This window comes from Lingula anatina, chromosome 9, assembly GCF_051362555.1.
Source record: "Lingula anatina isolate TDL-2025a chromosome 9, LinAna3.0, whole genome shotgun sequence".
Taxonomy (NCBI): domain Eukaryota; kingdom Metazoa; phylum Brachiopoda; class Lingulata; order Lingulida; family Lingulidae; genus Lingula; species Lingula anatina.
This window is the reverse complement of record NC_141775.1, coordinates 1,579,311-1,606,964: the sequence shown is the minus strand read 5'-3', so window position 1 is coordinate 1,606,964 and position 27,654 is coordinate 1,579,311. Positions and strand designations below refer to the sequence as shown.

Sequence of the window (27,654 nt, the reverse complement as noted above, 5' to 3'; positions counted from 1 at the left end):
AATCTTCAATCAGATTGACAGATTAACACGCCTCCCCCAGGCGTCGAGCATTATACAGCAAAGCTGGTGATTATGCGAGAACGCTGGTAACAATTAGGAGAGGAGGCGAGTTAATCGGTTAATCTGATTGCATTCAGCGAGAGTCCCAGCGTAGAACGACAGTTTCATTAATGGGTCCTTATGAGCCAGATTTTCTCTTTAGGATACGTGTTCGTACAGGTAAATTGATTCGTTAACTCCATAATATAGAAAAGGTATTGACGAGCACAAACGTTTTTAATGATCGAATTTATTTTATCCGGTGTAACTAAACAGTATGGGTTTAAATTTAATACAACTTACTGGTGCTATTGATAATATACTGTATACTGTACATACCAATTTGAACGGTTTTACTCGGTTACAGCGGTGCAATATTTATATGAGATTTAAAAAGGCAAGTTTACTTAACTACTGGTACGTAAAGTCTGTGTGCGTAACTATACAAAATCTTATAGTCCCATATTGAAAATAAAATTATGAATATACAGAAACGAGACCAGAAAGTTCACCTTGGGCGCTGCTCCTATTAAATGTTCAGTGTCGACATCTACCGCCCATTGTTCTTTATTCTGCACTAGCACTTAATTACTCTTTGGATCGTTCATGTGTCAACTACATTGTACATTATCACAGTGTTACAAGAACATTGTTACAAGAAAATTTCTGTTACAAGAAAATTTCTGTTACAAGACAACAGACTGTAACAATATTGTTCCGTCTCTGAGTTGAATACGTTCACGCTATATAATTATCAATTCACAAATCACAGTAAACAAAAGATACTGGTACATGTACTGTACTGTAATACATGTTAACTAATAACGTGCCTCGAAAATCCTGAAAATCACGAATCGCCAACTGGGCATAATGACTTCGTTTCACGAAGGGCGGAGAATAAAGGTCGCATTTATGCGTCACGGGAATGGGGTGCTTCACAAATCACGCTATATAAAATGAACGTTTCATGCTTCTCGGGAAATAAAAAGTGACTTTCAAGAGTGACGAAAATACCCTGTGGGACCCTCGTTTATCTGTTTCAAGTGGCAACAACTACTCCCTTCCGTATGGATAGTGTCACTTGGAATACATTAAATGAAACTGTACTGAAGACAACACCTTCGATAATTTGTGGCATAAACTGCTTTGTGAAAAACAACAACTGTAAAAATCTTTTGACCAACAACAATATGAATAACAATAATATCCATACGAGCACAATAGTTAACGTTTTCTCAAAAGAATTATTAAACATCTCGTAGAATTCTAGGCATGCAGTTATAACGCACAATAATTTACAGTATGCGTTCGCATCACCAGTTACTGCCATAAGGCGCAACATCATTTCTATGAAAACACGTGACCTTTTTAACAGGCCTATGCTTGGCCAATCACCATTCACTATTGCTAGAGTGTCCGGTTTATTACAATAGTTAAAAAGTACATAACCAATCACATGTAGGCTACTGTACAAATAGTGAACTGTATACTAATCAGCAACATTAAATGCTGTAAGAATGCTTTTCTCAAACATTGGTGAACAAAAGGTACAATTGCCACGGGTCCCACATGTATTGCCTCTCAATGCATTGGGTCGTATTTTCAAAGTGTAGGCGAGGGCAGGTACTATTTGTATAATATAAAAATACAATTGATTAGTTTTATATCTTTCGCAACAATGGACTCAATAAACCAGCCAAAAGAAATGTAATACGAATCCATTAATTTTCTATTTACTTGTTTGTTGTCCCTTAGAAAATGACAAAATATAAAAATAAATATAGGCCTAGTATACATTTCACAAAAGAGTCGATATTTAGACAAAAAGGCAGTCAAACAGACAGGTACAATATCTATTAGTTTAATCCTTTAAGGATGTTCTTTAATTAGTATTTGTTACGCCATTTGAGGTAGTCACGGGACTGCCGCACCAGAATCTCCGCAAGGCCTGCGAAAAATTCTTATTCATAAGGCAGTAAATCAGGGCGTTGGACGTGAGGGCAATGTTATAGAGCGCGGTACAAATGACATAAATACCTCTATCGACAACGAAGGCCAGATCTAGGGCGCGCAAAAAGGCAAAAGGAGCATAGCCCAGGATAGTAATGGCGCACATGACACAGAACATGCGGCACAGCTTGATTTCTCTGTTCTGAATAAACGCGCTTTGGGGTGGGGCTACATGTACGGCGTACGGGTCGTGGGGAACCACGCTGTTTCCGCTCTTTTTGATCACCATAAATATACGTATGTAGCATGCGTATATCGTTATCGAGGGGATGACTATGAACAGGATGAAACTGAGGATCTTTTGGAAATCTTCGGTGTCCGAGAGAAATATACAGTCAGTCCCAAGACTGTCGATGTGGTACTCCTTGAACTCTTCGTACATGGAGGGAATCATTGACAATGGCGGTATGACCCAACAGAAAGCTATGTTCATTGTGAGTAATTTGGGACACTCAATGAGCTTCTTGTTGTTGAAAATTACACAGGTGTACCGCTGCAAAGCAATGAGAGCCTGCTGCAGCATGGAGCAACCAAAGAGCGACAGGTTGACGAAGGTGAACACGTGACACAGCACTTCACCGTACTGCCATCTATCGTTGACATACGTGTCGATGATGGCGACAAGGAGAAAGAGCGTAAAACACAGTCCGCAGACGCTGAGGCTTATCAAGCTGGCCTTTCCTTTGACGTTGATCACTTTGTCCTTCACAAGAACTCCCAAAATCAGAATATTTCCTAGGAACCCGTTTACGAAGGACAGGATTCCAAACGTGGCACCTGTCACTCGCCATCCTACCGTCAGGCCGTGAGCGGCGCTTCCATCACTAGAATTATACATTTTGTGACTGAGTCTCTTTTAAAGTTGTTGAGGCGTCAGTACACGTAGGGAAATGCCGATTAATATTTCTGAAAATATAGCAAGAAACACAATAAGCAACCGTGCATATGCAATTGAATTGACGAAAAATGAGATACACAGACCCGCTAAAAGGCTGAGGAAGGCACATTTCGAACAATTGTCGGGTGAATTGTGCCCATTGGCGGATTTGGGGGGGGGGGGGGGGTCATGGGGGGTCCTGACCCCCCTTTGATTTCTGAAAATCCAATGGTCCCCTCTTGAAATTAAAAATTTGAATAACTGAACCATAGTTCTAAACAGTACCAAATGGCACCGTTCGCCCTCAAAAATACCAAAAATTTCCGGTGCCTTTCAGCGGGCCCCGAAACAAAGGCGAAGGGGGGAAGGGTCGGCTTTGCATCATCGTACCCCCTTCAAATAATCCTGGATCCGCCCCAGGTTGTGCCGTATGCCTTGACCTCACCACGGACCTTCTGTTGCTTGTTTTGAACATCAATCGTGTCTCTTCTGATATTTTTCACCATCATATGCATTCTTCAAATCTTTTTCCGCCAAAAAAATCAAATTTATAAATAAAGAACTTTTTTATTTTGACATAACTCGTTGTGAAAGAGACTTTATGTGTTTTTCTGATCTTGCATGGTTCCTACCGTTGAAATGGATGCCAGCAGTTTTGTAACAGTTACAGTTCAGCCGTCTTAAAATCACTTAAAAAGTGTTCGTACTTCATGAATTATAGGCGTTTTGAGGAAGATGCCCTACACCCTCATCTATTGGTATGCGTTTTGGCTGCAATCCTGGCTTCAAAAGAGTCCCATCTTATACCTTCATATAATAAATTTACCCAAAGGATACTTTTGTTGAGCATACTAATTCCAATACGTCTTGTCGCCCACGATATAAGCGCATTGGCGTAAAAAGTATAAGACAAAATTTATTATTTGTGTTTATAGAGCTTTTTCAAATGTAATTTCACACCTCCATAACAAGGAAAATAAGCCACGATTCCATATAAATTTTAAGCAAATACACGTGGAATTGGATGTGTGACAGCCTCTTTGGCCAAGAGTGTATCTACGGACACCGGACAGCAAAATGAGCAATTCAACAATATTTACATAATAATAATAATAATAATAATAATAATAATAATACAGCAAAATGAGCAATTCAACAATATTTACATAATAATAATAATAATAATAATAATAATAATAATAATAATAATACAGCAAAATGAGCAATTCAACAATATTTACATAATAATAATAATAATAATAATAATAATAATAATACAATGGCTGATTGATAAATAAATTAGTTAATTAAATAATTAATTATATGATTCATGAAAATAATAAAATAAAAATAAGTATGTTATAAAATCTGATCACACTGATTTTCAAAAGGAAACCTGCCCAATTAACAGACAAAGTCACTCAGCAAATTGAAGTAAAACAAAAGTACGATTTGGCACTTATTGGACAAACGCACATTCATGAATATGCAGGAATGACTAGAAGTAAAACTTGGTTCATACACATGTATTAAACTTCAGACAAAGCCTATCGTCTTAACAGTAAAGAAACATTCTTTCTGATAGTTCATATACTTAATATTTCAGCGATCTGACATTTCAATTTAAATTTTACATCGCTCTGTTGACAACAGGGCTGGTGCCTACAGTCTTCTATTGTAGAATGACAAGCATACTTCTCTGGCCATCACAAATGATTATTCGCAAAAAAAAAAAAAAAAAAGATAAAGAAAACACGAGAGAACATTGCAAACTCCGACTCTTGGACAAATTGGTTTGGCAACTAGACTATGGCTACTTCAGCAGGGAATAAATAGGTTGATTGTGGGGTTTGAAGCTAATCAAAAACGTTTATCATCTGCATCGGTCAAAATCCCCTGCGGCATCGCAGCGGTAACAAAGCTGCTCGAATCCAATCAGTATTGACATACCGGGGCAATATCAAACGAATTTGAAAGACTACAACCTCCCTTTTATTTTTTTCATAAATAGATGGTTTTAAAGTTACATATTTATTTATTTTTTAAATGAAATGCTTAAAGTAGAATAAAACCTTTGGATATAATGCCCGATTTGACAAATCAACTCTTAATGTTTCAAAGAAATGACAATTCAACGTCGCTCCATATTTACCGCCGTCGTCAATGCCTTGTCGGATTTCATTACACTTGTTAGACCTGTGAACAGACAAGGAGGTGAAAAGTCCACATTTTTCTTCTACATTCAAGGGAAACATTGACTTGAGGTATTGGCAATTCTATTTTTTACCCTTAAGAAATCACCGCTGAGAATTAAAGCAAGCAGAGGAATCGGGTCGTTATTTCGATGACTGATTTCCCAGGCTGTAGTTACCATCTGCTTAGCTAATTTGCAAAAGCTGGTTTCCTTCGTTAAGGATGTTTTTATGATTATCATGTTTATTGATCTCAGTCAATGACGGAAAATGTTTTAGCTAGTTTTCCTCTGTCCTCCGTTTTCAGTTTCTTTAATTGCAGCGGTTCCACTAATTGGCTCACTTGTTGAATAAATGTTTTTATACTTATCCAACTGTGCCAGCTGGGTTTGATTATCGCAGAGAATATGCAATCGGAAGTGTATTGTCGCACTGAATATTACCATACATTATGTTATCATTTTGCAAAATGTTTTGTGTCCATGTTATCGTGCAGATGTGAAATTTGGGGCTTTAGCGATTTATAATTAATATATTATTATATTATTAATACAATATATTATTGAATAGGTGCATATGAAATTTAATAAAATCTTGTTGAATTTGAAGTCTAGCGCAACAAAAGTACTGATATGTGCTATATAGGGACAGTTTAGTAGGCTCTTCTTATGAGTCAAACATTAACAACTTATCTGTTATCTACCGGCCTAGCTCATTTTACATGCTGTCGTTTCAAAACAAAAGCATCTGTGTTGACGTGTGAAGCTTTCTAGCATTAATGTATGGGTGTTTTCCAACGTGCTGCCCCCTCTTGTAATAAATAAGGGTGTCTGACCAATAGGAACTAGGACGCCCTCCCCTTTCTCTCTATCTGCCTCTCTCTGGCTCTCGCTAAAATTATTTTATTAGTGTCTTGAAATTTTTTATCAGATTAATGTCATATATATCTTTCTCAAGTTACAGTACCTGTACTTATAGTATATTATAAATGTCATATCCATTTTTTATCTGCAGAATTAGTATCATTATCAACATGGATTTAAATCCTCTAAATACAACATGAAAAAAGTCTTTACGGAAGGCATATGATGTTCTCAAACCTCTTGATCTTAAAACTCGATCGTTAAAGAAAGCCTAAAGGCCAAGAAAACCAATGAACGATATCTTACTCTCACGCATCTTATCACGCTAGGTAAATTTCACTATAATAGGTTTTGATCTATCTACGTTAATTTTCCGTTAAATGAAATGAGATGACAGTAAAAATGGCTTGACCTTGTTCAAAGGCGAAGTAATGATAAGTTAAAATAAACACCTACCAGGCTCACAGTATAAAATACAGTTTGCAGTTGTGTGCAGACTTTTATTTGACGTTGAACAACAATGATTTAAATTTTTACCAGTTAACGTGGAAAATGTGATGGTCAAGCAAGTGCGGTTGAGTTGAAATGACGAAGTTGATTTACCAATACAACTTGTACAAAAACATAAGGATCCCCTTTCAAATCGTCTGCATTAGTTTTATATATAGTAATTAAACTGGAGGAGTCAGTTTCAGTTTCAACAAGTTTCTTCTTCTTTTTCTTTCTTTTTCTTTTCTTTTTTTTTTACTTTAAAAGGGGGGGTTATCGTTTTATTTGAAGTGAACGGAATTATTTGAAGCCAACGGAATGCAAGAGTCCGTACTATAATCAATCAACACATTTACTCACCTTGCGTGAATATAAGATCCCATACGATTATGACAAAATAATGAGATACAAAATAAACCTACTGAACAACTATATGAAAGTCAACTCACGCGCCAAACGTCTTTATGCACACGGCACCATTCTGCTCTCTTTGAATCGCCTCTTTCAGATGGACTTCTCTGAGAAGATAGCTTTCACGAAATGATTTGTATCGATAAGAAAAGGTGTCTTTATATAAGCCTTATAAAAGGTAAGTTTGCATGTCATAAAAGTGAGTTTTTGTCAATGCGATATTTCCGTTCACACGTCAATAACGTGTTGCCAAAAGAAAACTAACCTCATGTTATCATTCGAACAGCACGATTTTCAGCCACTTTGACAATAATAATGTGTCTTACGGCACATTTCATTAAAAATCTCATTACGCTTTACAAAATATCTAAAATTATTCTAAAAAACGACAATGGAATGGCAATCACTAGCAAAACAAGGTTTGAAATACTATTAAAAATGCTCATAGGCCCTACTTTGTAAAAATTAGCATATGGTCTTAGTCATTTTTTCCAATAAATTCAAAACTTACCTGTCTTCCAGTTAAAAGCTTTGGATGTGTTAAATGCAGGGCCCCCGTGATATACACTTGCTTCCCTAGCGGCAGGTGAACGCTGAAAAGGATACTTTACAATTTGAAAAAAAAAAAAACGGTTTTTTGAACTACAACATCTGTTATAGGGCTTAACAGGTATGACAGGTGCAGGTAGGTGTTAATAGCCAGGAGAGGTTTTATAGGTGTTAATGAAGCCTGTGATGTTCATATATACCAAAATTGTCTTACAAAATTGTAAAAAATTACAAAACTGTCTTACAACACATTATGGTCCAATTAAATAACTAAGGCTGTCACATTAAACTGTTCGAAAAGACACAAAAGCACGCAAAATTTGTAGCATAACCCTACACCACCTTTGATTCAGATACAAGTAGTCAGAAACCATAAGTAAAACCTATGAAAAAAAGTAGTGTTACGGTGATGACGGTGATGATGATTAGTAGGAAATCTTTTACACGATAGAAAGAAACCGACCTGTCTTGATCATTGCAACCTGTTCGCGCCAACGTTTGTTGCTCTGAAGTAATGCTTCACAGTCGCTAAATAATGAGACGAGGACCGTGCTAAATAATCATCTCATTGTCTATCTCATTGTCACGCGTATTGTCACCAATTAGTGCTGGTCCACATCGCCCAGACTACTGCACGTCTAATGCGCCATTTTCATCCTTATAACTGCTTTATTCCTAAACTCTTGCTAGAAGGTTTGGAATAACCCAATAACATGAGAATACAGTGATTGTAAAAAAGGCCAAAAAACACAAAATAAAGCATCCCAACAGCCATTAACAGTGTGGAATCTATAACTTCCACTGAATGCCTTTGCAGCAGAAACATTTTAATTAAAATGTACATTTAACCTCGTATTCTGCGCAAAGATTGCCACGCACGGTGTAAAACTCTTGCTATGCACCTTATGTGCACCATACCTGTACGCTGTACTAGCAACTTGTTCTATTTATCTAATTATAACTTGGAACTAGTGCAATAATAATAAAAATAATAATAATGGTTATAACTTAAATTAAGTCACATACACGTGCCAGCTATGAACCAATGGTTCTGTAAAAACATTCACCTCTCAGGAGAGGGTGGGGAGAGAATAGCTTCTTCAATGAAATAAAATGGGGAAGTATCATCAATCTCATCAGCTGTGACCAATTCTTTAGAGAGCGATGTTTAAATTGCCAACAGTCACCGCCAAATGGTATGGATCTAAAATTTATGAACCCAATTTCCCGGTTTCGAAAAATTAATTGGGCTTTAATTTACGATATATTCCGTTTTTTTCAAGCAAAAGTGTACTTTGAACCCACCTTTGTTGGTGTCGCCAGCAAGATGCCCTCAAACTGCAACGTTCCGCTTTTGCTTCTGCCGTCCTTAGTTTCACTCTCTGCCGCCGTGTTCCTTGGAGAGAGAAGCAATTAACACTGAACGCTCTTTGTCCAGCCGCTGGGTCTTGCGTGTCGCGATGAAATGAGATTACTGGTTGCTTGAAGACGTCACTCAAGATAGTACCTAATGAGCCACAAGACAAGCGTGATATTTACACGGCATTGCTGTGTAATAGTACACTAAACCAAGAAATTGGATTGGTTATCTCATTCCTAGACTCAAAATAGCTGTGACAAAACATGCTAACAAATAATACGTATAGAAATGGCCGTCAAACTTGGATTCAAAATATGTGCAAAAGGAGAGTATCAAATTCATGAAATACAATGCTTGGGTCTGTTTACATAATCTTAACTGATTAACATTTCTTCCCATTTTCCCATTATTATGCTGTAAGTATTTGTCACGGGGACGAACACATTTTTGCTCAGCGAAATTTGCATCGCCACTGACATGCCGCATAATATTGCACCAACGACTGACTCGCGAGGATGTTGTACAATGTAGCATACTACATGTACGACAACTGTCGAGAACAGAATAAAAAAGAACACAAAACACGGACCTGCCGTGTCTTGCTCACACGTCACATATATAGATACGAGTTATTCACTTGCCTAGGTCTTTTGTTCGCGACGTTCGTTATTGTATAAGCCAGGAAGCATCCTCCCTAACAAAGTGTTTGTGTTATCCGCCTGTGGTTCTCGCTTGTGTTATTACACACGCCCCGTTGACTCGTGATGTATCTATTACTTAAGGGAAAATGCTAGGAACAATTTCAAATGTGGGTTCTGAGTCTGAAATCATTTAATAATTTTAAATTCTTTTTTACTTGTGGGGTTTTGTATTTCTCCTAGAGCCAGGCATCAGCTACTTAAGTGCATGTATTTATACAGTTTATATCAATCCTCTTGTTTTCTGAAAATAGTTCTTAAGTGTTTTAAATGCCTGGTATTAAAGCTAACTTAGTTTATAATCTGGATAACTGTAAAACCAAAAAGTTCTCTGCTATACTGAAAAGGTGTTTGGCGTCCACGCTCTATCACAGCGCTTCATTATGATTCAAACGGCATTCATCCGACAAGAGAGACTTTCGGCGCTGTGGGACGTCATACGAGACTTGAAACGGTGCGAGAATCCGCGTGAGGTAGGGGTTAACTTTTCCAGGTAAGAATAAAACCGAAGTTCGACCAGATGACCATGTGGTTGGAGTGGCCAATTCCGGAACAAGGCATAATACATGCACTATACAATATGATCCTGCCTGCGGCATACAGGTGCCGGTCCTTCATAAACGTTCTTTGGTGAGGCTTCCTCAACGTCACATGGTTTAAGCATGGGTAATGCTACTAGTTATATGTTTATCTAGTCCGTGGACATATTCTGTCAGATTTCATTCGTTGCAGCACGGCATTTTGCTTATCTTTCTTCAATTCTGGTTCTATTCTCATCCAAATCTCGCAAAATCTCTTTAGGCTATCTCTAATGATGACCATTTCCCCAATATTTCTGACTCATATATAATTATTTGCCTTGTTTTATTTTACATATATACATGTTTATATTTTAATTTGTGAAGATTTTAAATCCATTCGTTCGAAATTCATAATGTGTCAACAGAAATATCATTTATCTTATGACCTCGTGCTAAATACTACACTAAGCTTTAATAAAATTTAAATACATGTTTCAGTGAAGGACAGAAACATAGAACCAAGGACCTGTTTTGCAGTCTAAAATAAGTCATGATGTTTAAGTCTTAACCTACCAACCTAAACGACTATTTGATATTACACAATCAGTTTAAAATTCTGCTTACCTCTTTTTTTTTTGGCCTTCCAAATAGGCTCAAATGCAATAAGTCGTATTCTACTTCTAGAAAGGTTTAATCTCAAGCTGATCACTGCAACAAAGCAAGTAAGAGAATGTATCATATATGCCATATATATTACCATTGCGTGTGTAATACTTTAGCACTGCTTCCGGTTACTACGACTGACACATGCATCCAATATTAATATAGTTATAGTTAAACCAAATGTGTCCTTTTCAGCCGCCAAACCCACGGGTTAAAATACACAGAAGGTTAATAACCTTACACGTTATTGATCCAAAATGGTGTCAGTTATAAAGCTGCAGATGGGAATGAGGATATTTACTGAGAATGTCGCGGTAAATGACCCCATTCAAATACTGTTAAGAAAACGTGGGGATGGGATGCTCCTAAAATGTGGACGCTGCTGGGACCGTGCGCTGTAATCCCATGTACACACTCTTCCAGGGGGCCTTCTCCAGTATGTCTACCCACTCTCATTCGACCGTCGTTGGGACAACTAGGTTACAATGATGACTAGGTACATATAGGTTGTGGTCTCTCTCTTTCTCTCAGTCCATTGTGGTCGTGGGAGGGGACATTAACTGCGTCATTTAAAACAGACAATGTCTTATTTCATTTGCACAAGGTAGCTTCAGGGGCAGTTAAATACCTGAACATTACACACACCTGCTCTCGATTTCCGTCTAGAGAGCAATTTCTTGCTGATTGCTAGTGTTCTCAGAATGGAACAACCCTGGTTGAGCCGTATGCTACAAACCCAATAGAGCACCAGTGGGATGAATTGGGGTGTACGGGCAGAGGAGAATCGAACCTCTTAATAATGTGAATTCGACCAATCGTCCAGTGTCAGACGATTAAGCCGATTACACTGATTGCACTTTATTGAGAATCCCCCGCAGAGTTGGACCGATCCAGCAGGTCCGATGTTTGAGTTTGAGCGCGGCCTTAAGTTTGTTATAAAACTGAATTGCGAGAGGCGCAATTATTACTTTTACCATACGCATTGGCAACTTGAAGCCACGACACTAAGTAAATTTAGAAAACATTCACCCTGGGGCCCTGTTTGCCACACGCAGACTGTGCGGGTCATCTCTTGGACTCCACCCCTCAGCCGAAGAGAGAGAGATCTAGAGAGAGAGAGAGAGAGAGGCGGCAGCTATCCATACTTCGAAGCGCATTTTGAGAGCATCCCTTACTTCTCGCTTCCCTTCTGTCTGTAACTGATTTCAGTATCAAGGATCATATAACATTTTTTATGTTATTAAAAGTAAGCGAGCCGAAGAATTATTTGTCCAAATGGAACTTTACTTACATCAGTCTAGCAAAACAATTACTTATTTTATCTGTTCTGACACAAAAAAAAAATCAATGGATTAAAATTTAAACCGCCATCTCGCATTTTCCAATCGATCTAATTTTTTTTCTAAAATAAAAATTTTCAACTTATCAGGAATCATGTGTCTAAAGAAACGGTTCTACTGTATAGTATGTTTAACGTCTCAGAAAATGACAAGAAGTTTATTTCAAATAACGCAATAATTAGCTCGCAGCTATTTTCGCGGTGTCGTCCGGCTTTTAAGAATGGAAAAACCCTTCGTGACGTCTTTTGCAACAGGTCATTGTTTTTTGTTTGTTTGTTTGTTTGTTTGTTTGATGGCCTTGCAATATTTCAGCCATTAATAAAATCCTCAATTCAGTTACCTTCATGATTAGTAAGACGATATGGTGACAGGGCGCAGTCAAATGTTTTACAGGAACCACGGCAAAACTGCATATTCTTAGAAAGCAATTTGCAAAACTTTTTTTCAGGTAATGTACACATTGAAGTTGAGGCCTAGCTAGCATAATGTCGTGAAATGTAATGAAATAAACGTGCATCTGGCAATACTCCTTCGGCGCAGTCCAATTTTTGTTATATTGCAGCTTTAAAAAAGTGCAAATATCATCATTACATAAAGGGTTGTTATTCTTAAAACTTCCGTTACTCAAACTTTCATTAATGGATACGAAAACTGTGCATATTAGCTGCTCTCTACCAGGGTGGCATATATTATAGGCACATTTTCAACATTAATGAGAACCAAATGACCGTCTGTTTTCCAAAGATGTATCTGTGAATATCTTGTGAAAAATCAATCTGTGGTCTTGGTAGAGGGTACATATTAGCACTGCATGAATCCGAAAATGTTTGCATTATGCAAACAAAAATTAAGGAGAGATTGACCACTTTCTGCCACCAGAGTTTTAGAAAAAAAAAAAAGAATTTGCGAATACATCTTTAACTTCTTTTTTCATTGTTCTTGTTGCCCTCAAAGGAATATATATATATATATATATATATATATATATATATATATATATATATATATATATATATTCTCTGTATATCTCGCTCTCTAAGTAGCTACCTATTTTAGGAACAAAAGCGCATAAAACGCAAAATAAGATACATGTACCCTTTACTTTCTATACTTTTTACTTAGATGCCCTTTATTGATTAAATTTGATAGGCGTTGCATGGTCATGTTCATGACACCTGCTTAAAGAATCATTTTTTCTTTCAATATAAACATATTGAAATTCTCTGTACATATCTATCACGCTCTCTAACTAATTAGCTACCTATTTTAGGAACAAAAACGCACAAAACGCAAAATTGGATACCCTGGCGTGTCATTTCTATTGGATAGGTTTCTGTACTCGATAGCGGTCCTTAATTGTTTAAATTTGATAGGCGTCGCATGGTCATGTTCATGACACCTGCTAACAGAAAAAAAACATCCATGCGTATGGTGCTGAATTCGATCAACTTTTTCTCTTTCTTTCTTTCATTCATTCTTTCTCTCTTTTCTTTCTCTTTTTTTAAATTTGTGGGGAGGGGGGGCAAACGTAATCTGCTGAACCTAGGTTAAAATAATCCAGACTTCAACGCCGCGTGTCTCTGAATAAGACGCCCGTATCATTAAATGCGCTTCAATGCAATTGCCTATAGTTATGTAACTGAATTACGCCATCCTAATGAGAACAACTGATTCCAGTGTCTCCTACACACCACCCAGCCAAGCATAGTTACCATAACAAGAAAAAAAGAACTGCTTTGGAAGGCAGAACCATTTCATATCAATTGATAGCGTGGGGCAGGTAAGTTTACGTTAACAATTGTAAGATTGGTACCACTTGCGAATGATGGAAGAACAGGTTCAAATTTCATTACGTCGACTTTCATGTGTAATTACCGTCTGCTCCCTACTGTAAGAGACTTTGACTTGAAATGTAGCTCGGCGGAAAACTTGATCATATTACACCATATATACCGTTCTATTTTATAGCTGACAGCACGCCCACTGCACCTTGGTTTTCAGCGTCTTTACCAAACGCCCATTAAAACCAGCAAGCTAAGTCATTTCCTGGATGTACATATACCACCCTGAATCCCCACGTTTACCAGAGAATCTCCTAGAGGGCAATGTGTAACATAAGTGTACATACTTAACATGTTTTACCTTCTCGAAATAAAGCATTTATTATTATTATTATTATTATTATTATTATTAATATCTTCAAAACCATCTAGGTCTAACTACCCCCCCCCCCCCCCCCGACTTACTCCATATCCTGTGAAAATTTCTGTGCACCATTATAAGTTGATAAATTAGTTGTGGGTTAATACAGATTAATACTATGGGTGAAGCCTACCCTCTACATCTACCAGGATGACGCTGGCAGATATTACAGCCACATTTTCCACGTTTCTCCAGTTAAAAGATTGACCATATTTATCTGGGAATATCTAGTGAAAAAATCAATCCGTGGCTCTGGTAGAGAGGGTACCTCACCTGCGCCGCGTTATAGCTGGTACGCTTTTGTATGTGGCGTACAGCGGACGACTTCGACTTGTGTTGTAACTAGTACCTATAGCTTCACTTGCTATATACTAACACGTTGATGGAAAGCGGACGCGAAGTACAGGGTTGGTATTTTTAACACCGTTATACCCAGGGTGATGGAAAGCGTGTGTTTTACCGGCTACAGGAGAGCGTGTGTCGAGATGAGAAGAGATTAGGCTAGGAAAATCCGTGCTTAAGACCTTGTAATGGGATCAACAAATCGAAAACAGGCTTGCAGACACCGGTGTGAATGGTATGCACCTGTTCTCAAATCTAGGTCCCAAAGGAATGAGTATACATGTACATTCGGCTTAAGCCTAAAGGGGCACTTCATTCTAACCCCTTGCCTCCCCCCCCCCCCCCCCCCCGAACCCGCCGTGCTTGAAGCTGAAATGTTGATGTTATTGCCACTCAAATACCCACTGCCTACGGTGTCTTACGTATACTGTCATATAACACCCATGGACTCATTTCCTGATAAACATGTGTTAGGAGACTGTGGTATATATTTGACTGGTTATGACTATAGCTGTAAAAAAACAGGAAATTATAATTTTGTCATAGATCAATACCGCAAAACAGACAATTCATAAATGTACCCGTTATATTTAAAGGCACTGGCTATTTTCGTTTTTATTTATTTATCTATTTTTAAAACAACTCCGAACGCGCTAATTCAGTCAGCCAGTAAACTGTTAATCACTGTCATGAGTGCAAGCTTACACATGTAATGGAGTTCCCGTGTTCAGAGGGCAGGGGTCAAAGGGCAGGGGTCAGGGTCACAGGTCACAGGTCAGCACAAAGAGCAGGAGAGAGGGAGGAGAGAGGGAGGGAAAGGTCACTAATGCAAACCATGTGTGTAGTGACAGGAATGGTAGTCTGCTAGGAACCTCTTCCCATTACTTTGTACAGGTGACATTCCTCCCATATACTAACCCCAATACTCCGACCACCCCTAACCTGTGCCAATCCATTCCTAGGACTACCGTTCATGTCACACAGGTCTACTTCCGAGAAATTAGTCTTACAACGGTTTATACTATCTCATTCCTCTTTGGTCCATCTGAGCGCCATCTGGTGGCGCAGTATAAAACACCCCACCCCTGTCGAGTAAGTTCGGTTAGTCTTTGCCTTCTTCTTCTAGCGCCTAGGTTACTTCCCAAGGACGATCAAGATTTTCGGTAAGTTGCTGACTTGAATGAAAATATATCACGGTAGGCAGTTGTTACTTAACTTTTTTAATGATCCTGGTAAGTTTGAATTCAGGTTGTGCAAGTTTATGGGAATTATTGTTCAGCTAGTACCCCTGCATTAGCCAATACGGTTTTTGACTTAAGAAAGTGAACAATCTTTATTCATTTATTTATATTGCTACCCTGCATTAAAAAAATTACAGTGGAATTACACGCCCACCATTTTTAAAAGAAAATAGATGTTAGACTTTATTTTATCAATTAGGGAATAACTACACTGCCATCAAAGATGTAATCAGCTTCCTTAATTAGTACAAATTACTTTTAACTCTAAAATATCTGGCGCTTATGACGACAGAATTGATATAAAGCGACAGAAATCTCGCTTGTATTGAAGAAAAATTGTTATTCATGTGTAATACTACTGCTCAAGATAAACTTGTATTCCATATATAAATGAAATTGGAAGTCACACCAGTGAAAAATTTCTGGAAGGAACTCTCGAGATCTCCCCTGTTTGGCAATCCTTTGCACTTTTTTTGTTAACAAGGGCGCCAAGACGAAAATTGTAAAGCCGACTGAACTTCTTCCAAGGCTGTAAGACATAAAGCAATGCTTCAAATTGTACCTTTCCTGTTCTTTCAAATAGTTGATTCGCTTAACTCGATAAAATTCTGTAATCTTATGACACGTCTACCTGGCCATCGCCCAAGGTAAACCTTCTGGTTCTTAAAACTTTTTTTTAACTCGGCAAAAGTTTCCTGTTGCCCCTGTAAGCGCTGCTTGGCTTATGGCGAATTTTAAAGATATAAGGGAAACAAAAAGGTAAATATCATCTTATGAAATAAATAAATTGATTAATTAATTAATTAACGATGGTAATGTAATACCATATTACCTATACTAACTTGACTCTTTCTTCCAGCTACTTTGCCGAATTTGATATCATTCAGTATTACAAGAATAAGATCCATTTAGTATTTGTATTGGACTTCAGATAATGTAAACTTTAATTGAAGAAAATAAGGTTTGGAATTAATTTCACTTTTACTCAAACTCTGAAAACTGCAGGCGATACTTAATGTACGCCTTCGTGCCCGTGTTACTCAGATATCATTCAGACCCATGGCTTATATCTTGGGTCGCATTCAGAAAAAGAAATAGTCCCATCGACCTCATTAGCCGGTTGACCCCCGTTTCACCCCCCCCCCCCCCCCCCCCCCCCACACACACACACACACACACACAGAACAGTAAGTCTGTTTTCTGGCTAAAATCCTTGTTACTAACTTTACACAGTCAATAATTCAATAGTCGTCCATCAAAATAAGGCAGTCATATACATTGTCCCATACATTGTCCTTCTATTACTTTATTTAACCGACCAAGCGTATTCCTTAATAATTAAAGGAACAACACGTACTGCTCTATCGTGGCTTAGATTTTGCCATAGTAATCATCCTTAAAGCTAGCATTGGCTTTCCACCAGAGTGCTTTCGAGAAACTGACCACTGGGTACCGTTCAGCGTTAACAACACCATTCCCATACCTAGATCGATCTAGCAGGATCGACCCATCCCTCTCTGATGTCTGGCGCGCCTATACTGAAGCTGTTAGGGGGTAATTAACTATCGTTTAGCATCTTCAGTAGGCGTGCCAGACATCTAAGCCGCTTGAGCTGAGAACAATTTCGAGAATCCCTTGGAGATGGATTGATCCTGTTAGATCGATCTAGGTATGGGAATGGGGTCTTAATGTCTGATGTCATGATCAGGTAGTTGGGTGTCGCAGTCTCAGAACATCGCCGTACTCATACAATTGTGTGAAATTTGGATTGTAATCTTAATGCTAAGATATAGATAAATAATCACCACATTATTGTTTAGAATGAAGTTCAAAAATTTAATAAAAGAAGGCATTTGCTGTCAATGGCCCTGCACGTTTGCGAATCGCCAATTAAACTCTACTTAAGTGTCTTTTTACATGTTTATCAAACTGCTTAAAGCAAACGAACCATTGGGCTTCGATTTTGCAATAAACTTCTCATTCCTCAAAGCAGCGCGTTTTCTAATGGAAGAAGAAAACAATCTGTTTACGACGGTCTCGACATGGAACGTTCGCGTCAAGCAACGCGATTTTCAAAAAGAACTGTTAATGAAAAATACATGTAGCGTTTCGTGGGTCAACGGTTGACCATGGTGCTGAAGGGTTATTTTTTGGCTGACCAAGCAGTCTGTTCGAGCTACAGGGCGCAGAGACAAGAACAAATCTATGTCTGAATGTCAACAGGCGGCAGAGCGTCCCGCTTTGACAGTAAACACAATCGTTGAGCAATTTTGAGCTATGAAAACACTCGCCACCATCTTACTCGTAAGGTTTCCAACGCAAGCCGGGTGATCATTATACGGTCTTAAACCCAGCTTTGTCTGGGATTGAAAGGAAATCCACAGCAGAGAGGAATCAGCGCATCAGGCTTTGATTATCAAATGACCGTGCTGAGAATCGAACTCTGATTATCGTGTCACATCCAATCGTTTCACTTCTGGCAAATATATTTTTACGAGAAGCTCAGATTTGTTATGATGTGGTCAGAAACGCATTAAATTTAACAGGTATAAGTGCATATGACGTCAGTAATCGTCCTGATGTCCCATTGATTTATATAGACAATAAACCTCTGAAACACGTACGTCCACCTATTGTGACGTCATTTAGTGTAGTCCCAGTTCCGCGCCTCAGCGTTGAAGCGGTAATTATTGACCAGGGTGGAACTAGGGGAAGGAAGAGAGGGGGGGAGGTCATGGTTTCTGAATTTTCCAAGAATTATCATCAGGTCTATCTTCACTCGTCTCCATTAATCAACAAAGGCTGTCAGCTGGTATGTAATATTCGATAAAGCAATGCCTGACAATAAGCTGCCAATCAAGTGTATTTCTTTTTTTTTTTAAATCTTTGGGAACCCAGGGAAAACTGATGCCTTGATGTTATGAGAACTATATTTTTACAGAGATGATTGTGTCTATTGAGGCTTTTTCAAGACAATTTTAATATGTGGTCATAGTATTGGCTCTTTTCCAACATCGCCGTGATGTTCATAAATGGTTCCATTCTCTTTTCGAAGAATTCACATGACAAACCGCATGAATTCGACACTTTCACAGAAGTGTCATAGGTGACATTTCCGAAAGGCAGTCAGTTATTAGTAATTGGACACACTTACCAGAATTTGCTGATTGCGCTCATTATCAGCTTGTCATGGTCTTAAACGTGGACGGCTGTTTGGGCTTAGATGACTGACAGGAGTACTGTTCAACGCTTTCACGACGAGCTTTGAAATCAATATTGTTACATGATGTCAAAATAACTGAGAAGAAAAATGCCTCGAAAACTATGGCTTCTGTTAACAACATCACGCAGAGTTGTTTTGATAGTGACGCACTCTAAAAAGTGTCCACAAGTTCCGAAAACACAAATGTCTTGGTTAAATTATTGTTTACATCAACATGTTTCTCTTTTCTGGTCGAGTTTTCAATTGGAACTGCGCAATTAAGCGCAAATTTGTTTTGAAGGGCGCAGCTACATGTAATTGGCTTTTGTAGCCAACTCGACATGTGCCAAATACATCCATCTTGACACGAATCCACTAATTAACTAGCATTATCAACTGCTACATCATTTTAGATGAAGCAAAGCTTACTTGGAAAGGGCCCAGAGTGCTCTGGCTTCCTCCAAGATAAATAATTAACATTAAATTAAACATTAATTGATTGATTAGCAGATCATCTCCAAAATCTGATCACTGTAGCCCATTTCTGGTATCTTCTGACCTATACTGAAAATATCAGCAAAATCCGTTTAAAACGCTTGTCAGACAGTTGCTTACATAAAAAACAAAGAAACAAAAGGAACCACACGCAAAACTCCTTAACGGAGGTACCAAACAAACAATCAAACAAATAAAACAACAACATGTTAATAAATAAATAAATAAATAAATAAATAAATAAATAAATAAAATAACAAACTACCGGTAACTAAGGGAACCTCTTTGTTGGAGTCAATAAGCTTAAAAAAAGTTTATTTCTCTAAATTCTTCAGAGAAGGTATCATTTTAATGGAACTACGTTTAGTTGTATTATCATGAATTTGCAGATTTTAACCAGGAAAAAACCGATACCTGAATAAAATGAGATCTGTAAATTTACAGAGGTTTTTATATTTATGGAAGTTTTTTACGAGAAAAAAAAACAGCTTATTAATCTTAGGAATATTAGGTATTGTCCGGCAATTCTGCGAGATAAATAATTCCTTTTCCATTTCGACGAATTTACATGGCATGGCAGTGCATGTCATGAGCCACTGGTGCCCGTGGGAGTGGCTTTCATTGTACACTGTTCGTGTATGTTGTCTGCAATGAAGTTCAAAAACAAGTCAATCTTTTCAGTTGTTGTCATGCACCTGGATAGGCTCGTTATCACCTTGTTATCACCTCTGACGCACACGACTAATTGGCTCATTAATACTAAAAATAATGATCCGTTTATTTTTTGAGTCTAAAAGTCGTGCAATGTTCAGTAGACTTTACAACGTATTAGATTTATAAATGGTTACATATAAAAATGATTAAGATACACAGACTTAAAATTGACTATGCAATTTTTATCCAAATAATTTTTCTTCGATTTTTTCCTATTTTTTTTTTTGACTGATAATTGAAAACAAGGCTTCATGTTTCAAAAACTTTTAACTACTGTATCTGTGACACTGTGACATTTGAGTGCATTATCCTAATTAAGCAATCAAAAAATACATGACTAATTTTAAGCCATACAACAACCATTAAAAATGTGATTTAGATCTTCATATTTTCCAAATTATGATCTGTATTAGAGTTATACGCCTCTCAAAGGACGTCCATATCAGTGCCAAGGTCAATGTTGCTTCTAGCATCATCTGGATGCTCTGTTTGGGCGGGCATTTTCATCTGATAAAATAAAATAGTTCCTGAGGTGGCCACCAACAAATGGCAGGCAAGTGGTTTCCAGAAAATCCTTACTTGACATGGGTAAGGTTTCCATTGCGGATTACCATTGGCGTTTTGGCACCTATAAGAATTCCCCCCCCCCACCCCAAAGATACTGGTGCTGGCACTGCCACCAGTCACTTTAGAAGCAACACACTCGTAGGCCTGCACTTCTTTATTTGTTTTTAGTGAATTGGCAGCTACCGTTGAAGCTATTCAGAATGTTATGTCACCATTTGTTTTTAAACTAGCTTTGGGAGGTTCTAGTACTATTTTGTCACCGGGCTTCATGGTTCTTTGAGGGTATTTATATCCAACCAGATCGGTTATATACAGTATATTTTGAGCTAGATAATAAAATGCAGCATGAGTAAAAACTAAGAATTGAAATAAAATTCTAGACCGAACTGGAAGCCAGTGCAGTTGCTTTAAAATTACAGAAATCTGGCAATCTCTAGGCTGTAACATAAACAGCCATGCCGAAACATTCTGAATGCGTTGTACTCTTTAAATCTTCAAGACTGCAGACAAAAAGTTCTCTGCAGACAAAAATGTCCTTGTTAAGGGATAATATCTGCACAAAGGAAAATGGCGGTTGGCTTTGGCGAGTCCACGTAGGGAGCTGTAGTCTAGAGGCGCATTCAGAACAGCGGACTAACAAATCCGAGGGTCAAATATGGCGACTCACTAAAAAGGTTGCCGCTTAATTCCCGCTAAGACACTGAATAGATTCCCTGCGAGGATTACGCAACAAGCATTCAAGAGAACCAGTCATATTTGGTCCGCGGATCTGCTATTTCGCTGTTCTGAATGCGCTCTAGGATGTTTTGTGTGGACAAGCCAGGTTCCAAGCGATTTGATGGCTTATTCTATTTTATTTGGATTTTCAACGTGCGTAGTTGGTGTTAAAGTTCTGTAAGCTTCCATAACGCTGGTACCTTGCGATATTATCAAGTTCTATTAAAATGCTTAACCGATTTTAGTCTGGTTCATTGCATTATAGAGTGTGATGTTCTTAAGTCATCTTATGTGCTTTTTAGATTAATGGACTGGACAAGGTGACGGATAACATGGAACAAACGATGCGCCTTAAATCTTACTGCAAGACCTTGTCTATTCGTCTTTGTCTTTTACAGTGAAAGAAGGACAATTTCATGCTGGGAGATGGCTAGGCAATTGTGCATTGTGTTAGCGGTGCTGATTATGTTTGTGGACGTCACCAGCGCGCGCAGCGTCATGGAGGAGAAGAAAGAATGGCGGCAATGCTTCTGTCCACGCTACGAGCCGTACAACTCTATTTGCCCATCTGAGTACCACTGCTACGGGTAGGTATTGCGAAGTCTTAGGCTGTATTCAGAACAGTGCACTAACTAGTCCGAGGGTCAAATATGACCGACCCACTTGTACACTTTCCCACGGGATATCTAATCAGTGTCTATTAGCAGATTAGACGGCAAGTTTTTAAGTGGGTCGCCATATTTGACCCGCGGACTAGTTAGTGCACTGTTCTGAATGCGGCCCTAGGTTCAGTTTAGAGCTGGGTTAATTCTTAACTGGGAATTATAAAGCGACTGTTACTAGACCAGTTGCGAAACGTTGACTTTCCTGCCTATTTAAGAAATGATGAGGGTCTCTACAATCTTTTTTTCTGGTGGCGTAATTCATTCATTATTTTTAATTGAAGCTAGATCCATTTTCTTTATCTCGCTTGTTTTAATAAATCAGTCAAATCAATTGAAATTTGATGGTTCTTGTGTTCTCTGTTTAGTTTATTTCTTAGAGACGCTAGCCCAGAAATATTTTCCGTCTTTATATCAACTCATTTTCGTTGACATTGTCACCTCAAATTTCAAGCTACATGTACTGGACCTTAAAATCCATTTTTAAAGAAAAGTCCCAATCAACGCTATTTTTTCTCTTCCTTCCACGCAAGCGTCCAGTGTGAATGCGTCACCTGTGGCTGCAACCCCCCTCGTGGCACACCCTGGGGTCCTTACCCGACCTCCAAAAACACCGACTCCCTCTATCAACACTACATGGTGAACTACCGCAGGGACCAGGCCGGCATTGGAGCCAACTTCTCCCCGCATCCAGCAAGACCGTATAGCAATGCACGCCCCGCTGACGACGACTACTACTGGAGACAAATGTTGTACTTGAATATGCTCCGTTTCCGTGACAGCAGACCAAACTAGACGCTCTCTGTCGCCAGGATTGCCGGTATTATAGACCTCAAACGTCCTGGCGGAAGATTTTTCATAATATATATCACAATCGGTGCTTTGGTGCGAACGTAAGCGGCAGACGCAATACGTAGAATGTATGTCTATTAGGGGAACTTGTATTTCCATTAAGAAAACTATTATACATGACAGTCAGACCATTCAACGAGATGCTGACGCCCACTCCACTGTGTTTTCTTTGAAGTGTTTTAGAGTTAAGGACTAAAATTGTAACGAATTGACTGTGACAGCATATGGAGCATCCTGTATTTCAGGAAAATGATATTTTCATAGTTTCGGAGCTGTAATACGACTGATAAAAACACGCTTGAGCTCATTGTACTAGATAGCGCTTAACTGCCTTGGTGCTATCATATACTATGCTTAAATGGTTGTTAAAAGCTTATCACGCTGTGAAAACAATGCAATTTTACGGCAACATTCATCCCAAATCACTCAATTGGCGATTCCTTACGTGAGTTAACAGTTATTTTAATTCAGCCGGTAGAAACCTAACCGAAGAGTTTATTACCTAAGGCTTAGCTGTACCTTGTCACATTCGTCTTTGTCTTATACAGTAGAAATAAGAAAACTTCAAGTTGGAAAATGAGTAGGCAGTTGCTCATTGTGTTAGCGGTGCTGATTGTGTTTTGTTGCCAAGCGAAATTGTTTTGAATGGATATTCATGAGAGTGTTGTTGTCAAGACGTGCAGGTGGATTGCAAAGTACTTAGTTAATCCTAAATTAATTTCTTTTTCAGTCCGACAACCAAAGTAAAAACTAAAATTCCCGAGTTGAAAATAATGTGAATGTAACCCCACTAATAAAGGACTTTTGTCACGCGTAACTTAAGAGACACCTTAGTTGTTAGAACATCACTGTTCACTGTTCCAATACAATACTGGACTAATAAAACTTATTTATAATTTAAACCTTGTTGTTCGTTTCGTTTTATTTACTGTTATTGATTGTCTCTTCGAGCGCATTTAGAACCGCGACCAAATAAAAAGCTTGTCGGTTAATTCCCGATTAGACACTGAATAGATTCACCGCGGGGATTACGAAACAAGCATTCAAGTGGATCGACCATATTTGATCCGCAGGTCTGTTAGTCCTCTGTTCTAAATGCGCTCTTTGGAACAATTTGACCCTTCATATTAATAATTCACACCGACAGTTACTGGTGTAAAATTTTGTGATGCCTGTTACGGTCACTTATCGAGATTTGTCTAAAATGCAATATATTTGCCAGTAAATCAAGATTTTGACAAAGGGTCTGAGCGTAAAATGTCTAATTAAAATAAATTAATTGGTTGATATTTCAATATTTTTAAATATTCACAATGTTGTCTGTATCCTTATTTTATTACTAGACCATATTTCACTAAAATCCTGCCTACAACAGAGTATACTGCTCTTAATTGGAAAACCGACCATGTTATATAGATTTTTGTATGACTGAATTTTTAAAAAAAGTTTCCCTCAAAATTCACCAAGGTTCGCCTTATTTCAAACCAGCAAATAGATTCCAATCTATAGGCATATTTTCCAAGTTTCATATTTCTATATTTTCTATGGTAGCGAGTTACGAGAGTGACTCAAACCAAGAAAACTAGAGCTCAAAAATACTTTTATACTTTTAAACGCATTAGACTAGGTCACGTGGTCCGACGGCACGCACAGATGCCAAAATAATTGCGTTAACCGTCGTTTGGAGGTAAATTAGAATTTATTATATTTCTTTTAGTTGTTTACAATGTGTTCATCGTGAGATTTGAATCCCATACGAAGAGTTGTTATCCTTTTAATGAGTTACAGGGGTAGGCTTATACATCAATTATGTATCGATGTGTCCAATACCATGTCAATGTAATGGGTCAATGCCCCTGTACTGTTCACTGGACACCAGTAAATCAATATGAACCCAGAGTGGACGGTGCACATAATGGCATTTATTGAATTTTATTTAATGTACATCGGTGGTCAAATAATATTTAATTTATAGGTTAGTAGAGTACATACAACCCACGTTACAGATGCGGTCGTCACTTTTAATTGCAGTGACGTCCATTCTTTTTCGATTTATTCATTTTATCGTCGGATGTTGACAGTGATAGATTTTTCTTCGTTTCCAAAAGCAACGCCTCCCAATGAGCGGAAATTGGTGTTTATCAAAATTTTCAATAATCCAGTCTGGCTTTTGATTCAGAATTGGAGTATTCAGAATTGGAGTATGAAGGAAAGGCTTTGAAATGCACAGTTGTTATACATGTATATGTGGTTGTTTGATTGTTTCTAATGTAAACATACGTTGTTTTATTGAAAGGCATTTTAACGCAAAACCCCCCTCACTTATTTACTCTCTTTCTCACTCGACTAACTTTGAATGTCGTAAGAGATTCTTTAACTATTGGGTATGAGTATGGAGAGTCGTTCTCGTACCCCAGGAAAATCCGTTTTATGACACTTTTCCCTCCAAAACGTAGAGTTGTTATCCCCTTAACCTTGCTGACGTACACGTTACCAAACCCTGATTTCGTAATCTTAAATCTTTATCTAGTGGAAAATGCGAGAGTTTTTAACTGAAGTTTAATTAACTAATTCGATCTTACAATTCATTTTAACGATACATATTCAATTTCCAAATCTATTATTTTAAACGATGGCCGCAGGGCTTTTTTTTGCTAATGATATAACGAAAATTTAGGATCGATTTTTTAGCCAAACGAAGAACTATGTACACCCAGACAGTCGATATTTCATCACTTTACCTGGTGTTGTTTTGAACTACAGCAGTCGATAAATCAATATCCAAAATATCCATAACTTCTTAGTATTTGGTTTGATTACATAATTATCGATTTCTTTTCAAATTACAGTAGGCATTACTATTGAACGAAGGGTCAATTTATTTTTAAATACTTGAAGTAGCAGTGTATGGCAAGCTGCATGAACGTCAAGTTATTTTCGCTGTTGGCGTTCACTTTTACTTCACACTAGGGAAGTGTCAACTGCAAGCCTGTAATATATATTCTGATGGGTTACTTTACGCTTTAACGCCGAGAACAATAAAATGGAGGGAATGATTGAAATACTGGTAAGTTCAATAAAAATGGTGGTAGACACCTTTCAGCCAAGTTAAATATCTTGATTTTAAAGAATCAAAAAAGTTTTTCTGGCTAACGTTGTTGAAGTGGATCGATACATTAATATGATCTGAATCGTTAAGAAAAAGGTTTTTCTCCCGTTTACTTTATGTCAAATACTTATCTTGACAATAGTGCAATAAAATTAAACGCTTTTAGAGCAAAAACTCCCTTTTTCATTCCCCCCCCCCCCCCACCCGCCCGCTCCTGCTCTTAAGCGATGTTCCCGTTTATCGCCAGTTGAACTGTTCGTAAATTGGTGTAAGAAAGTGATTGGTTTTTGCTCTACTCCGTAACTACATAAACCAGATATCATCATGAGTATTGGAATGGTTGACGACAAGAATTTGAAATACAATCCCAAGACAGATTTTACATTATTTTTCTTGTTTAATTAGCCTCCAATCACAATATTCCGTCAATTAATTAATTCGCTTACTTAATGATAAATTCCACATTAAGCTTTTCAAGTATATCCCCTGACAACAGATTTTAGTAGTTCTTGTTAAAATGGTGTTGATGGCTGTCCAGATGAGGGAGACCTGTTTGAAATCGAAAACATAATTGTCAAAACAAAAGCTCTACTGGTACGGCAACAGCCTGCTAGTTCTGATTTAACGTTTCGCACGACTTTAAGAAATAGATTTCGTTCATTTGTCTACAGATCCATATAAAAAGATCGACCAATACATATTACATAGAACAGTGTCAGAGTGACAACCTTTACAGTGAGATGGATAGATGAATCTGGAGACAAAGTTCGATTTGTGTTCTGAACTTTTTTATGAATTTAAATATACCAACGATGGGCTTCGGCCTCAAATCACTACACGTCCAATCTTTATAGACTATTAAAACCATGTATTTGATTAGAAGTGTTTGATAACCCTATAGCGAAGATGATGAAGATGATGATGATGCAGTAATAATCCGCTAAGATTTCTCGTTTCAGGTCCTTTTTATCATATTGATGACGCTAACGCCGGGTAAGTGGTCTCCTTGGTGAATTTATAACACAAATGAAAAGCGGGAAAATTTTGTGAATTAAAAGGATATAAGTTATCGAATATCTCATATGACTTAATTGTTATTTCAAGCCAGAAAAGGGCCGTTTCTAGCTATAAACTTGAAATCTTGGCTCAAATACAGCTCCTTAATCTCTTTGCATATTATGAGATGCATGTCAGCTGAACTCTGATAGAAATGTCTGAAAGAGTAGTAGTGATAGTTGCCGAAACACAATTTCACACTGTTCACAAAATTTCTGAAACAACATGGTTTGTTCTGCCTAAGCTTTTTCGTCAACCTACGGCAGTAATTCTAGAGTTTATTTTGTTTTTTTTTTCTTTCGTACGTATCTAAGTCGCATTATGGTCATTTGTGGTTGTAAATCATACACGAAAAAAAGAATATGGATAATGACCAATTCGATACATTACGTAGATCAAAGTGTGTAAAAGTGATTGTCCATTTATCAGCACATTGATTGACCAATAAATCACTGTATATATTTGACCAATATATTTAAAGCG

At 37.9% G+C, this 27,654-nt stretch overlaps 2 protein-coding genes across 2 annotated transcripts; one reads left to right on the top strand and one right to left on the bottom strand.

Annotated features, from left to right (window-relative positions):
* Nucleotides 1-306: 306 nt before the first annotated feature.
* On the bottom strand, nt 307-8,933 carry LOC106176023 (G protein-coupled receptor moody-like). The gene is made up of 3 exons (XM_086995928.1): nt 8,736-8,933; nt 7,393-7,474; nt 307-2,955 (listed from the first exon to the last, which is right to left on the bottom strand). Exon 3 carries the CDS (start codon nt 2,885-2,887, stop codon nt 1,922-1,924), a length of 966 nt encoding a protein of 321 aa, XP_086852054.1. The 5' UTR covers nt 2,888-2,955; nt 7,393-7,474; nt 8,736-8,933; the 3' UTR covers nt 307-1,921.
* A 6,066-nt stretch (nt 8,934-14,999) lies between these two features.
* On the top strand, nt 15,000-23,177 carry LOC106176045 (uncharacterized). Its single transcript, XM_086995552.1, has 4 exons — nt 15,000-15,039; nt 15,251-15,719; nt 21,891-22,079; nt 22,688-23,177. Exons 1-4 carry the CDS (start codon nt 15,000-15,002, stop codon nt 22,947-22,949), a joined length of 960 nt encoding a protein of 319 aa, XP_086851678.1. The 3' UTR covers nt 22,950-23,177.
* Nucleotides 23,178-27,654: the final 4,477 nt, after the last annotated feature.